The sequence below is a fragment of the Xiphophorus couchianus genome, chromosome 6 (genome assembly GCF_001444195.1).
Source record: "Xiphophorus couchianus chromosome 6, X_couchianus-1.0, whole genome shotgun sequence".
NCBI lineage: Eukaryota > Metazoa > Chordata > Actinopteri > Cyprinodontiformes > Poeciliidae > Xiphophorus > Xiphophorus couchianus.
Genome location: NC_040233.1, coordinates 14,928,054 through 14,942,455, shown reverse-complemented (window position 1 = coordinate 14,942,455; position 14,402 = coordinate 14,928,054). Strand labels below are relative to the sequence as shown.

The 14,402-nt window shown below is 39.8% G+C and overlaps 1 protein-coding gene across 4 annotated transcripts in view; it reads left to right on the top strand.

Annotated features, from left to right (window-relative positions):
• Positions 1-14,260, top strand: part of LOC114146711 (dipeptidyl aminopeptidase-like protein 6) — a 100,184-nt gene extending 85,924 nt beyond the window's left edge. For all 4 annotated transcript variants that reach the window (XM_028021007.1, XM_028021008.1, XM_028021005.1 and 1 more), the window contains 18 exons: positions 4,847-5,001; positions 5,818-5,915; positions 6,014-6,140; positions 7,007-7,045; positions 7,186-7,293; positions 7,372-7,463; positions 7,540-7,587; positions 7,675-7,787; positions 8,134-8,181; positions 9,628-9,726; positions 9,803-9,872; positions 11,101-11,295; positions 11,393-11,447; positions 11,554-11,656; positions 12,592-12,647; positions 12,756-12,828; positions 12,944-13,017; positions 13,119-14,260. In XM_028021007.1, the coding sequence (XP_027876808.1) occupies positions 4,847-5,001; positions 5,818-5,915; positions 6,014-6,140; positions 7,007-7,045; positions 7,186-7,293; positions 7,372-7,463; positions 7,540-7,587; positions 7,675-7,787; positions 8,134-8,181; positions 9,628-9,726; positions 9,803-9,872; positions 11,101-11,295; positions 11,393-11,447; positions 11,554-11,656; positions 12,592-12,647; positions 12,756-12,828; positions 12,944-13,017; positions 13,119-13,265 (1,700 nt within the window). In that variant the 3' untranslated portion in view covers positions 13,266-14,260. The remainder of the gene's footprint in view (positions 1-4,846; positions 5,002-5,817; positions 5,916-6,013; positions 6,141-7,006; positions 7,046-7,185; positions 7,294-7,371; positions 7,464-7,539; positions 7,588-7,674; positions 7,788-8,133; positions 8,182-9,627; positions 9,727-9,802; positions 9,873-11,100; positions 11,296-11,392; positions 11,448-11,553; positions 11,657-12,591; positions 12,648-12,755; positions 12,829-12,943; positions 13,018-13,118) is intronic.
• Positions 14,261-14,402: the final 142 nt, after the last annotated feature.

The window sequence follows — 14,402 nt, the reverse complement described above, 5'->3', positions numbered from 1 at the left end:
AGGACCACATCGTCTGCGAAAAGCAGAGATGAGATCCCAAGGCCACCAAATCGGATCCCCTCAACACCTTGGCTGCGCCTAGAAATTCTGTCCATGAAAGTGATGAACAGAATCGGTGACAAAGGGCAGCCCTGGCGGAGTCCAACTCTCACCGGAAACGAGCCCGACTTACTGCCGGCAATGCGGACCAGACTCTGACACCGGTCATACAGGGACCTGACAGCCCGTATCAAAGGGCCCGGTACCCCATACTCCCGGAGAACCCCCCACAGGGCTCCCCGAGGGACACGGTCGAACGCCTTCTCCAAGTCCACAAAACACATGTAGACTGGTTGGGCGAACTCCCATGCACCCTCCAGGACCCTGCTGAGGGTGTAGAGCTGGTCCAGTGTTCCACGACCAGGACGAAAACCACACTGCTCTTCCTGAATCCGAGGTTCGACTATCCGACGGACCCTCCTCTCAAGGACCCCTGAATAGACCTTGCCAGGGAGGCTTAAGAGTGTGACCCCTCTATAATTGGAGCACACCCTCCGGTCCCCCTTTTTGAACAGGGGGACCACCACCCCAGTCTGCCAATCCAGGGGAACTGCCCCCGATGTCCATGCGATATTGCAGAGTCGCGTCAACCAACACAACCCTGCAACATCCAGAGCCTTAAGGAACTCCGGGCGGATCTCATCCACCCCCGGGGCCTTTCCACCGAGGAGCTTTTTAACCACCTCGGCGACCTCGCCCCCAGAGATTGGAGAGCCCAACCCAGAGTCCCCAGGCTCCGCTTCCTCAGTGGAAGGCATGTTGGTGGGATTGAGGAGGTCTTCGAAGTACTCTGCCCACCGGCCCACAACGTCCCGAGTAGAGGTCAGCAGCACACCATCCCCACTATAAACAGTGTTGGTGCTGCACCGCTTCCCCCCCCTGAGACGCCGGATGGTGGACCAGAATCGCCTCGAAGCCGTGCGGAAGTCTTTCTCCATGGCCTCTCCAAACTCCTCCCACGCCCGAGTTTTTGCCTCAGCAACCGCCCGAGCCGCATGCCGCTTCGCCCGCCGGTACCCATCAGCTGCTTCCGGAGTCCCACAGGCCAAAAAGGCCCGATAGGACTCCTTCTTCAGCCTGACGGCATCCCTCACCGAAGGTGTCCACCAACGGGTTCGAGGGTTGCCGCCGCGACAGGCACCGACAACCTTGCGGCCACAGCTCCGACCGGCCGCCTCGACAATGGAGGCACGGAACACGGTCCACTCAGACTCCATGTCCCCCACCTCCCCCGGGACGTGTTCGAAGCTTTGCCGGAGATGGGAGTTAAAGCTCCGTCTCACAGGGGATTCCGCCAGACGTTCCCAGCAGACCCTCACAACACGTTTGGGCCTGCCAGGTCTGACCGGCTTTCACCCCCACCACCGGAGCCAACTCACCAGGTAGTGGTCAGTGGACAGCTCCGCACCTCTCTTCACCCGAGTGTCCAAGACATACGGCCGCAGATCCGATGAAACGATGACAAAGTCGATCATCGAACTGCGGCCTAGGGTGTCCTGGTGCCAAGTGCACATATGGACACCCTTATGCTTGAACATGGTGTTCGTTATGGACAATCCATGGCGAGCACAGAAGTCCAGCAACAGAACACTGCTCGAGTTCAGGTCGGGTGGGCCGTTCCTCCCAACCACGCCTCTCCAGGTCTCACTGTCGTTGCCCACGTGAGCGTTGAAGTCCCCCAGCAGAACAAGGGAGTCTTTCATTTCTTTCATTAAATTATGTCTGTTTCAGACAACACAACATGACAGATGTAATCTATATTCTGAACTAGGGAAAGATTTGGCTTCTTGCATTTTCCTGCTACTTTTTATCACAAGGATTTTAACTGGAAAACAGTTAATTTACTTTTATTTTTACACTTTTATTTTTTTTCTGTATACCTTTACTTAGGTCAGTCAATACTTGGAAAAAGCTCTTACAGGATGAACCTACCTTGAATACAGACATGCAAGGCTTATTGACAACCAAGTATTTATTAAAATGTTATGGCATCTTAATAAATGCCATAACATAGAATGTAACAAATATACGAAATATTACAGTCATAATGAAGAGACATAAAACAATCTCACGGCACTTATAAAAACATAGAATATGACACAAATTTACAACAGTGGCTAATGAAGAAACATAAAAATGGCCAAAAAATTACAAAAAAACTGTAAAAGAAATTGCCAGCGGCTAACAATAGCCGAAAAAAATACTAAACTGGGAGATAATCTTCAAACATATATGCCCAAAATACATGCTTTTATTACTTACTACATAATTAGTAGTAAGTACTGATTATGTACTTAATAATCAGTAAGTACATAAACTCGGTTACAGTTTCATTACTTCTCTTTTGATAAAAATACTGGTTAAAAAAACTTTGTATTATTATGGATGTCCCTATCAATTCCTTTGTCCCGGATAATAATTTGAGTCACCTGAGATTGGGTATTTTCTCAGTACCAAGTGCAGTTCAGTGTAATGTTTGACACCTTAAAAACACAATATATGCCACCTATTTCACCCTCTAAATGCAGCGTTCACTTTCCATTTATTTTAAGTTACTGCGATTTTATACCAGAGTTTCAGCTTTCCCAACACAGCATTGCCTAAGTTGGAAATGGTACTTTTAATGTTCTCACAATGACTTGTCTTGTTGTTTGTTTCAGTTGAATTCCAGGTTATTGTTTGAGAGCAAAACACAAAAAATGTTCTTCTGCTTCACAAACTTTGAACATCATAAAACATAATAACTAGTGTTTCAGCTATTCTTTGTGCAGCTCTCCCCTGCAGAAATAGCTGGCAGAAAATATCTAAGCCCATAGAACAGAGCCACTCACATCATAAAAACAGGCAGAGATCTGCAGCAGCCAATATATTCTCTCTTTCATTGTAAACATCAGAGCTAAGTGTAAACACACTTTGTTTGAGGAAACCCACATGGGAAAATGCTTTGCTATGACCAATCACGCTCACAAATGTACAAAAAGCCCCACTATAAATGAGGTTGACATGCAATCCCTATCAGTCTTCATTAACTTATATCCAGTGTTGAGTTTAAGCTGGGACTCTGATATGGATCATTTTTAAAAGCTTTGCTTTGCACATCCCTCCTCCTAATCCATTCTCCCAAAGGCATTTTTCTATGTACTGGGAACAGCCAAAAAAGGTGAAAAGCAGTTTTGAAGCTACAGAATATCATGCTGATATTTAAAGAGAAAATGCAATTTACATGCTTGGAATTGCTCTTTGATGTGTCGTGTCGACTACATTTTTCTGTTTAAACACCTGCCTTCAAGCAAAGAATTTACATGTGATCTCTTGGGAACAGTGCTCAGCCAACTATAATCTGTAAACCTTTGATGTTATTAGTGTTAGTAATTAGTCCTCAGTTGTCAAAACAGAAATTATATAAACTAAACATGACTTACACTCATGACTGACAGATGAAGACAACTAAATTCAGAGAATGGAAACTGAAAAGGCGTTTGTGATGCCTCTGAGATTGAAGAGAAGGTTGTGTTATTAGGATGTGGTGTGTCTGCATATCCACTCATATCCTTTAAAAATCTGAATACTGCAGCTGCTAATTAAAAAAAAAAGAAGTTTGAAAAGCTGTTTTCTTCTCTGCTGTCTGAGGCTGTCATGTAAAGGAGGAAACAAACGGTGAGCATATTACAGGGTGTGTTAGGGCTCAAAACATACAGTTTTATTCAACGACCGCCAAAGAATAATGACTAACATTAATCACATTATTCATGCACTGTTTTGTGCTCAGATGGTGTAGAAAGAGCTTATTTCGGCCACTAACCTTGAAATTCCTTCTGCACTCCAACATTCTCCACTCAACCTTAGAGTTAGAAATCTATTAAACGTACTCGGTGTTCAATGTTTTCCTCAGTCCACTCTGACCTCACATTTGGAGCAGTGTCAGAAATAATTATAGACTGATGACAAACATGACCACACTGCTCACCAAGGCTGATCCAATCATTTTTACTGAGAGAAGGTTGTTGGTTGGAGCACCACATGTAAGTGCAGTAGTCTGTTCTGCAGTCAAAGTACTTTTAAAAGAGTTCTTCTGCCCCCTGCTGGACGAGCTGCTGCACATCGGGGAATAATATAGTATTTTGTAAAGGGATTTAGTTAATTTAATATTATTTATGCTTTATCTGAAAACTGATCCAATAATCATAAAATAGCAAAACATTTTAAAACTATAATTTGCGTATTGGAACTGGCTTTATAGAGAAAAAAAGTTTTGTTTCTGTAGCATTTTTGTTGAAAGTTTATTCGTAATTTAAAGAATGGTTGAAAATTAGGTTTATCATACAGAATTTCTAGTACCATGTATATTTTTCAAAACAATGTAGGTACTGTTTCCACTGGCATTTAAATTAAACCAATTATTGGTTTAATTTAAATGTTTTTTAAAAGGACTTTCTCACATGGTGTAAATGCCTTTTTCAACTGCTGGGCTTCAATATCAATGCAATTAATATCACCAAGTTTTGTGTAGTTCTTGCTTGTTTCAGCATTTATTCTTATGAGATGGTTACATCTCCTGATGTCTAAATTTAAGAAACATGCTTTAAAATCTATGTATAAAGCTATGTCACTTCATCAGAACTTAATAATTCTCCAATTTGTTTTGTTTTAGATAAGGATGTCACTTTTGATAAATACATTTTTCCTAAGTAAGAGTGTCACTTGTAGATGTTTGCCTTTTCTCAACTCTTCCAAACTTTTGCCGTATCCCAGAAAAAAAACAAAAAACTTGTATATTTCTTGACACTCTCTATTCTTGTTTTAACAGAGGAGATCCTGCAGACTCACATTGCCCACTGGTGGTCTCCAGACGGACTCCGTTTGGCCTATCTGACCATCAATGATACCCTGGTGCCAAAAATGGAAGTTCCATATTTCACTGGCACGCCGTATCCTGGCAGCCAGGACTATCATTACCCAAAGGTCAGACTGGAGCTCAAACCATCACGACTGTTATACAGTTCAGCAAACTCAGGGTGGATTTAATTGATTTGCTTTGAATAAATGCATGAGATGAAAGGGAAGTCAAAGAGGGCAACTTATAGCTGTAGTGAGGATCCTCCAGAGATGTAAACCTGCAGCATGACTTTCACAAATAACAAACAAACATGCTGTCTCAGACTAGAGACTGATGCAAGTGAAAGGTGAAAGGGGCTTTCACAGTGTGATATGTGATAAAAGGTGTTATTTTGATTCCCTGTGGTTCAGGAAGTGGAAGTCCTACCTTTTTATTTTTTAGAAAAATGTTTGATGTCTGACACCTCATGAAACTCTCTCTGTTGAATACTCAGGTTGAAGGGAAAATTGGGATCAGCTGGAGGGAAAAAAAATCAGTTTTTGTGATTTAAAATAAAAAACATTAAGAACAAAACGAAAATCATATGTTGAAGAAGTATTTTTTTTGTTGTTGCTAAAAGAGATGGAATTTCTCTGTTGTTAAATCTTATAGTACGAAGTTTCAAGGTCATGTGAGCTTGAAACTTTATACTAACGTGAGAAATGTCTGTCGCAGCTCTTTCCACGAGTGTCACTTTCACCTCATTGTTTATAAACTTTTACACATTTTCCTCATTACTCCGGCCATTTTCTCTCCTTAATTTGACTGTTTCTCTCATCAGTCTGTCCATAATATTAAAACATAAATATATTACTTAAAACAGAACACCATTATGACGTTTAAACACATCAGTCTCAGATTACAAACTAAGGCTAACCTTCAGAATCTGGTTTTCTTCTCAGGCTGGAGAAGAGAATCCTGTAGTGCACCTGTCTGTGGTGAGCCTCCATGGTCCTCTGCACACAGTGGTGATGAAGAAACCCAACGACCCTCGGATAGGGTAACACCTCTGTGTTTGTGACACAACAAGTGACTATCATCGAAGTAGTTTGTTAGAAGGGACGGAGGCTGTCAAAGGTATGATATATTCTTTTCCAGGAGGGAATATTATATCACCATGGTGAAGTGGGCCACCAACACCAAGTTGGCTGTTAACTGGTTAAACCGAGCCCAGAACAACTCCATCCTCACGTTGTGTGAGACCACCACTGGAGTCTGCATAAAGGTGACACAAACTGCGACACATTTCTGCTGCCACTTATGTTCCGTTATATTTCGCTGCTTGTACTGGCAATTTATTTCTTCTCCATGTCTTCTTCTCTTTTGGTGCTGTAGTTTATTTTAAATAAAAACTTCACACAGTATTCTGTTTAGAAACAGTCATTCACTTGAGTTTTTTTATTCAGTAATTTGGCAAAAATGTATCCTTTTCTTACACCCTGACACAAAATTAAAAGTAAAGTGTGAAAATGTTTGAAATGTTTAACAGACAAGACAATGTCGTGGAAACCTAAACATCAAATCCTTACTGCAAATAATGTAAAGATTACACATCTTTTAACATCAAATGTTCAAATTTTGAAATATTTCCTTCAATATATATGTTTTTGACACATTTAGCAATTGCTATAAATATCCTGTTTATAGACTATTTTTCACAACAGAGTGACGGTAACAGATGTAATATTAATATACACTTATTTTTCTTATTATTAAGTTGGATACTGTTTTTTTTTTCAGTAATATCAACATCCCACAGAAAAATGTTTTTCTTTTATTTTAAAACCCAGAAATACAAGTCAATTGGAAGTTCTTTAAAGATGAGAATAATATCCTAGCAGATATTTATCAAAAATTATAAGTTGTCTTTTCGATTAGTTTTTTCTTTTTCAGCATTTATGTTGCATTTGTGATTTTACTAGTTTTATTTTGCTTGAGGGCATTAATTGCCCTTATGAATAATCACTCCATATGGCTCTTTGTAAAGAGGTGAATGACTAACATTTTTATTTTCACTCTTAGTTTTTCCAAGCAGGGTTGGATGGGTTTTTGTGGTGTAGTTTTATGTTCTGTCATTGTTATTCTTTCCAGAAACATGAAGATGAGAGTAACAGCTGGCTGCATCGACAGGTATGTGAAAGACAAAACCCCCTCCTGCTTTGTGCCAAAGTAGTTGGTTAGAAAATGTTCCCTCTGTTTATCTGAAAAACTACATTGATATTAAATTCAGAGCAAATGTTTTTCTCAAATTACTTCTCTCATCTACGCAGAATGAACCTCCACTGTTTTCTAAAGATGGACACAAGTTCTTCTTCACCAGGGCAATCCCTCAGGGAGGGAGAGGGAAATTCTTCCACATCTCTGTGTCCACCTCTTTGGTAAAAGTGCAGGCATGACTCTCATTTATTGAAATACGTGAGGTTCAAGAAAAACATTTTCAGTGTGTTATCTTTTAGCCTAACAGCAGCACAGACATCCTTCATTCTCTAACATCTGGAAATTGGGACGTCACAAGCATCTTGGCCTACAGTCATGAAAAGAACCTCATGTAAGTAATACCTCTCCACATGTAAGTATGCTCCGTCTTCAAACTCACAGTTACTTGACATCTTGATGATTTTCAGATATTTTCTGAGCACAGAAGACGACCCAAAGCGACGGCACTTGTACAGGTAGTATTCTCATAAAAGTCGTCTGGCTGCTTTTTGGAGTTTCTGGAGAGCTCTGGAGGACCGTATTAACACCGTGTTATCCCACAGCTCTGACACGATTGCTCCTTTCAACCGCTGCTGCCTGTCCTGCGAATTCAAGTGTGGTTATGTGGACGTTTCATTCAGCCATAACATGGAGTACTTCTTGCTCAGCTGCAAAGGTGGGAGACATCTACATTCGACCTTCACCCTACAGTATTTCTGGTAGAGAAAATTCACAGGATTAAATCTGTATTCAGTGGAAAGCTCAATAGATTTTATTTTTATTAGTGTCAGACTGACAGTTAAAATCTAACTGGTTGGAAAAATATAACGTTAAGCCAGCTTCTTACTGACTGAAAAGAGTGAATTATCTAATTCTGTGACAACTCTTACATTAGCGTAGCTGATGACATTTACTATGTGGGTGTTTCTTAATAGACAAGACGATACGTGTCAAAGTATGTTGCTTTTTATAATAAATTAATTTATATACTTTGTTAACCAATTGTCTCACTTATTATTCAGGTCCAGATATACCAAGTGTGTCTGTTTACAGAACAAGGGACAAAGAGAGTAAGTTTTTGATTTTCAGAGACAATAGCTCAACTGATTTTAGTTCCCACCCAACATTTACATATTAGGGCTCCTGTTTGTAGGAAATCAGCTGAAAAGGTGACTCCAGATGAAAATTTTCACAGTTTGCATAATAATTAATAGCTAATTACCTCTTAAGGGCTGATGGCAGCTCTGTGTAAAAATGGATCCTAGATTTGTTGCCCATTTTGAACTGATTCAGTAATTACCCATTTAAGATCCAGTCAACACCCACAAACAGTACCTTGCTAAAATATTCATAGCACTTGAAGTCTTTTGCACTTAGTGACATTACAGCCACAAATCTCAATAGATTTTATTAGAACTTTATGTGAATGAAATACACAAAGTAGTGCATAATTGTTGAATTCTTTGTGAGGATGTCTCTACAAGCTTTATAAAACTAGAGAGTGAAATTTGTGTCCTTATCACCTTACAAAAAATAGCAAGATAAAATCCACTAGTTCAAACATAGTAGATGGAAAATATCAACAAGCAGGAGTTTTCAAGTGTTGCCACAGATTCTCACTTAGATTTATCACTGCAACATTTCAATAATCCTGCCAATCCTCCAAAGAGGTCATATTTGCAAAGTGCACCAGTCATAGATGCCATTTTGAAAGATTTTCACACCTGAGCTCTGGATTTTTGCAGCTCCTCCAGAATGACCACAGACCTCTTGGCTGCCTCTCTGAGTAATGCTCTCCTTGCTTGGCCTGTCAGTTAGTTGTGCCACTCAGACTGAATAAGATTAAACATTGTGTTCTTCACGATTTTGTTTGTTTACGCATGGTCTCCAGCAAAACTCAGAATGCCATCTCTGAACAATTGAATTTATGTTATTAAATAAAAGACAGATTGTTTAACTAAATATGTGACTTCAGAAGGCAATTGACTGGTCTAGATATCAGAGTGAAAGTGGCTATCCATCCATCCATCCATCCATCCATTTTCCGTTCACCCTTGTCCCTAATGGGGTCGGGAGGGTTGCTGGTGCCTATCTCCAGCTACGTTCCGGGCGAGAGGCGGGGTACACCCTGGACAGGTCACCAGTCTGTCGCAGGGGACGAAAGTGGCTATATATATATATATATATATATATATGTTTTCAGTTCTTATTTGTTAAAAAAATTAACTCTTACGTCGTTTTCCTTCCTCTTTACAATTATGCACTAGTTTGTGTTGAATTTTGGTGCTTTAATGTTACAGAATAGGAAGAATGTAAGGGCTGTAAGTCACAAGGTACTGCAGGATGCCCAGCCTCATGGTTTCTTTAGGCTGATCCGATAAAGGACCATTTGGGTAAAGGACCATTCATTGAGCAGTCATCCTGCTTCAGCAGAACATGCAGGATCCACATGAGCTCCATACTGGCTGGGTTACACTTAACGACAGCGTCTAACTGATTGTTGTCTTGATCTGCAGAGGTGTTTGAAGTGGAGACAAACAAGAGAGTAAACGACACGTACAACAACATGCAGATGCCTAAAGTGGAGAATAAGACCATTACCATCGATGATTACAGTATGTGACCCTGTACACCAGATGTGTGTGTGGTCACTTCATGGGACGCCCACTGACTGTGTCCTTTCTTTTGTAGCTCTGACGATGCAGATTCTAAAGCCAGCAGGTTTTACAAGCACGGCCCACTACCCTCTACTGCTGATAGTGTGAGTGTGACTTCATCGGTTTGTTTCTTAAGGATTGAACCCCTAAGCACTAACTTGAAATTACACATTAACTTAACTAATGTTGGCAATTCTTGGGACCATTACTGAAGGATTAAATTCGTCTAAACTAAATTTAGAGAACACATTTGACATAACAGTCCTTTATTTTATTGCTAGAACAGATCTGTGTTGTAAATGCACTTTTCATGCTTCTGATAGTTTGTGACATACCTGAGTTCTAAAAGGGTCTGCTTTGTACATTTTTCCTGTTCCAACAATTCATGTAAAAAGTGTTACAGTGCCTACACCAACGAGAGCCTTTTGCCTTTGGAAAAGGCAAAAAATCTAGTCTGTGTAATGAAAAAAAGTCTCTTAATGAAAAAAAGTCTCTCTTGAAAGTGGATACATAGAAATGTGCCAGATTAATTGGCACATCGCAAATAAAGTATGAGAACTGACTCAAATTTCGCTGAAGTTCAAGTTGTCACTCAGAGAAAATTATTTTTAAAAGCTTAAGGGCTTTACAGAGATGAGAGCTATAATAAACAATCTTAGATACAGTTTAAGATAGATGTTACGAAATTTCTGCAGCACAAGGCAAACCACGATGCTTAAAAAAGAAAATATGAAGAAGAGATAATGAGATAATGAGATAAAGAGAGACAAAGTTCAGAACAGGCTTCTAGTGTCCTAAAATAACTCCAATCTCAAAAACCTCATGGCAAAATTCTTATGCAAAATTGACTTTCTTGAGCTTCATATCATGTTATCATCAAAAACATACCTGGAGTTGCTTTGATTCTCCCATGTAATGTTCCTATTTACCCAAAGCTCCTTCTTGGAGCTGCAGTCTCCAGCCTCCTTCATTTCAAGGACACAGAAAGACACAATATGAACGGAAAATAATCCTCTGGCATCGGCATCCTTCACATCTGACACTGTAGAATACACAATGTAATCCTCAGATTAACAGTCTGATGTGCCACTGCAACTGAAAAATCTTATCAATAATTACTTGATCTCACCCTACACTTTGCTGTCTGCACTAAGAGATTTCCACATTGCATGACCTAGTGGTCTGGTTAATTGGGCTAATATTTATTTGACTACTTACTGTAGTCAAATAATGTAATAATTTAAACCTAGAAAAATATATATTTTTAAAAACACATGGATGGATATTGCAACTTGCGCAATCCTCCAGTAAAATAAATGTCTTCCCTCACAGTGATGGCACACCTGGTGGGCAGATGGTGACGGAGCAGTTCCGGGTGGACTTTGCCACGGTTCTCGTCAGCAGCTTCAGCACCATCGTTATCCGCTTTGACGGCCATGGCAGCGGTTTCCAGGGTACCAACCTGCTCCACAAGGTCCGCAGGAGGCTGGGCAAGCTGGAGGAGAGGGACCAGCTGGAGGCACTCAGGTGAAACCTTTACTACAAGTGTGAGTGGCTATAACTCAAGGGCCTGGCTATTTTCAAGCTCTCTTCATTATCTTCCTTTTTCTTTTATTCATTTCAGGTTCATATCCAAAGAACCTTACATTGATAAGAATCGAATGGGAGTTTATGGAAAGGTAAAAGAGGAATGGCATTCATGTTAAATGGGATCTTCACTCCGCATTCATTGAACTAAAAGCTTGCTCAGTGGATCCGTGTTTCTGTTTGTCCTTTTCTTTTCAGGCCTACGGCGGATACTTAGCCACAATGCTTCTGAGCTCTGAAGAGTTTACTCAGCTGAAGTGTGGCGCGGCCGTCTCACCTATCACAGATTTTGAGCTTTATGGTATAATTTTCCAGGGTTTTTTAAGAGCAGAGTTGACATAACCTCGCAAGAGCTTTGATGCTTCTTGAACAATTTCACATCCTGTCTGCATTGTATCTGTACTTGATAGTCCAACAAGCAGCAGAGTAGTAGAGGACGGTGTATGAAATTTGATTTTACCATTCTGCAAGGCTCTATAAATATGGGGAAAGAAATTAGTTAAATTTAATTAAATTAAATTAATTTAATGTGAAAAAAGCATTTGATTTACCTGAAAAAATTCTCAAGGACAAGCTCTAATGATACATAAAATGTTTTGTGGTCTTTATGGATTTAATGAGATTTAAATAATGTGCTTTATTTCCAATTAGAACCATGAGAGGTTGATTTTATGGCTGTGGTGTATTTTAGTATTTTGGCTTTTGATTTACAGACTGAATGTATTGTCATTAAGGAAAGGTTCTAACTCTAACTTCAGTTTTGACCGGGCCTCAGATTCAGTTTCAATACAGTTTTTATTCATAGGGTTTTTTGTAGAGAATGTCTGACAAAAGGTGTCACTCTCTGACAAATAAGAAGTCAATTTCAGCATTCTTCCATCTCATGACTTATGTGATCTAGAGAACAAAAGACCTCATTTCCACTCAAGTACGGTACTTAAGGGTTAATATTTTGTACTCAAAAGTAAAACTCCAAAATTGTGAGTTTAGAAATGTATGAAATTTTGAAATTCATCATGGTCTGTAAAACCGTAGTGTCAAAAAAAATAAAAATCAGAGATTTATACTCTTCTTCTTGCACGTTAAAATTATGCCCTATTTTGTGTTAGTCCAATAAATGCTCTATAAAATAAATAAATATGCTTCTGATAAAGTATCAGAATGTGAAAACGTTCTTATTATTTTTCTAAAGCATAAATGTTTTTCATCTAATTACTTTTTCCCACAACATTGCAGCATCTGCATTTTCAGAGCGATACCTTGGCCCAAAGACAGATTCCAGAGTATATACGGTGAAATGTTTTAATATTTACTACCCAAATTATACCACACTTATACATGCAAGTTAATGGTCAATACTGATTGAACTTCAGATAGATTTGTCTTTTTCTCTCCTCCAGATGGCTAATTTGGCTCACAGAGCGGGTCGATTGCTGGAGAAACAGTTCTTAATAATTCACCCGACAGCTGATGGTATCATATTCATAATTATTTGTTTATGATTTAACATTACAACATGACAAGTGATAAGAGTCCGTGTTTCTCAGTCTCATGTGTGTCTTCGCTCTTGTTCTCTCCACCAACACAGAAAAGGTTCACTTCCAGCACACAGCAAAATTCATCAACCATTTAATCAGCGAGAAGGCCAATTACACTCTACAGGTGAGCTTCTGTTACCGTGTAGATTATAAATCCTTGTTTTTCTACTGTAGACTGAATCACTGCTTAAGTTTAAATATTTTTTTTCCGTTCCTGTTTCACAGATCTACCCAGACGAAGGGCACTTCCTGCACAGCGAAGGCACACAGCAGCACCTGAGTCAGTCCCTTGTCAACTTCTTTGAGGAGTGTTTCCGGGAGCCAGAGACGCCCAAGCGTGACGACCAGGATGAGGTCGAGGAAGATAGTTAAACCTCGGCCCGCCAGGCAGCCGTGGCCACCTCCTCTATCACAGCACAATATGCAACAAATCTTTCTAACCTAAAGTCTACGCCGCCTGCCGTCCAATCTGATTTTAGCTCTATTTTGAAGCACTTGCATGTGCAAACAGGGCGTCGGCCCCAATCCCCCCGTGCTCAACTCACGCTGGCTACTGTTGAAGAAACCGGTCAGGCAGAGGCTGAATAAAACTCCGATCAGAACAGCTGTCATCTCTCTCCAGAAAGCTGGACCAGTACTCCCTCTGGTGGACAAACAGAGGATCGACAACCCATACAGGCAGGCTAAAACAAGTGCTTTGCAGATTATTCCCATGAGAAGATGTAACTTTTTGATGGCTGCCAGTTTGTGATAATCTTGCCAACTAACTAAAATTATTGTGTTCCTGGTTATTCAGAGTTGTTTTTCAGATTCTCTGTTTAGTGTCTTAATGTGTCAGTCCATAGTGGCTTTAGAAGATGAAGGCACAATGTTTAAAGCTGTTACACTCAAAGATTGTATAAATAATGAAGTTTTAATACCTTCGTTGTGCCCACATTTCTCTATAGAGCTCTTGTTTTTGTCACTGTGCCTTACTGTGGGGAAGATGTTCATGTTAGGAGCCCACACGACCCTATGAAATGAGGAAACATGGTCCGAACAGAGCAAGAGATGTCTATGGATTTTAACAGTTTTTTTTTTTTGTTACCTCACAATACATTGGAAAGAGCGCCATATAAAATAAACAGACAACGGTATATTACAGTCCCACATATGTAACCATTACTTAGTTTGCAGTTTCCCAACATTAAACGTAATTTTCAGCATTTAGAAAGTTCTTTGCTGTATGTTCTGCCAAGTCTTTCCTCCTTACTTCATTTCTGTTGGTATTGTCTGTGGTTTCCAGTCAGCTGCTGTATAAAGTGTATAAAACTGACAAAGTCTCCATGTTATATGTTCAACTTGTATATAAAGCATTTTGAAATGTATTTTGTCTTAAATTTGTTTCCTAAGTCTAAACCAACAGACTAATGCGTACAGCAAGAAATATTGCATCTTACCTGACAGATAAAAACTTAATTTCTATTACATTTATGATTAAAAACAGACTTCTAGTATGAAAAGGGCTTG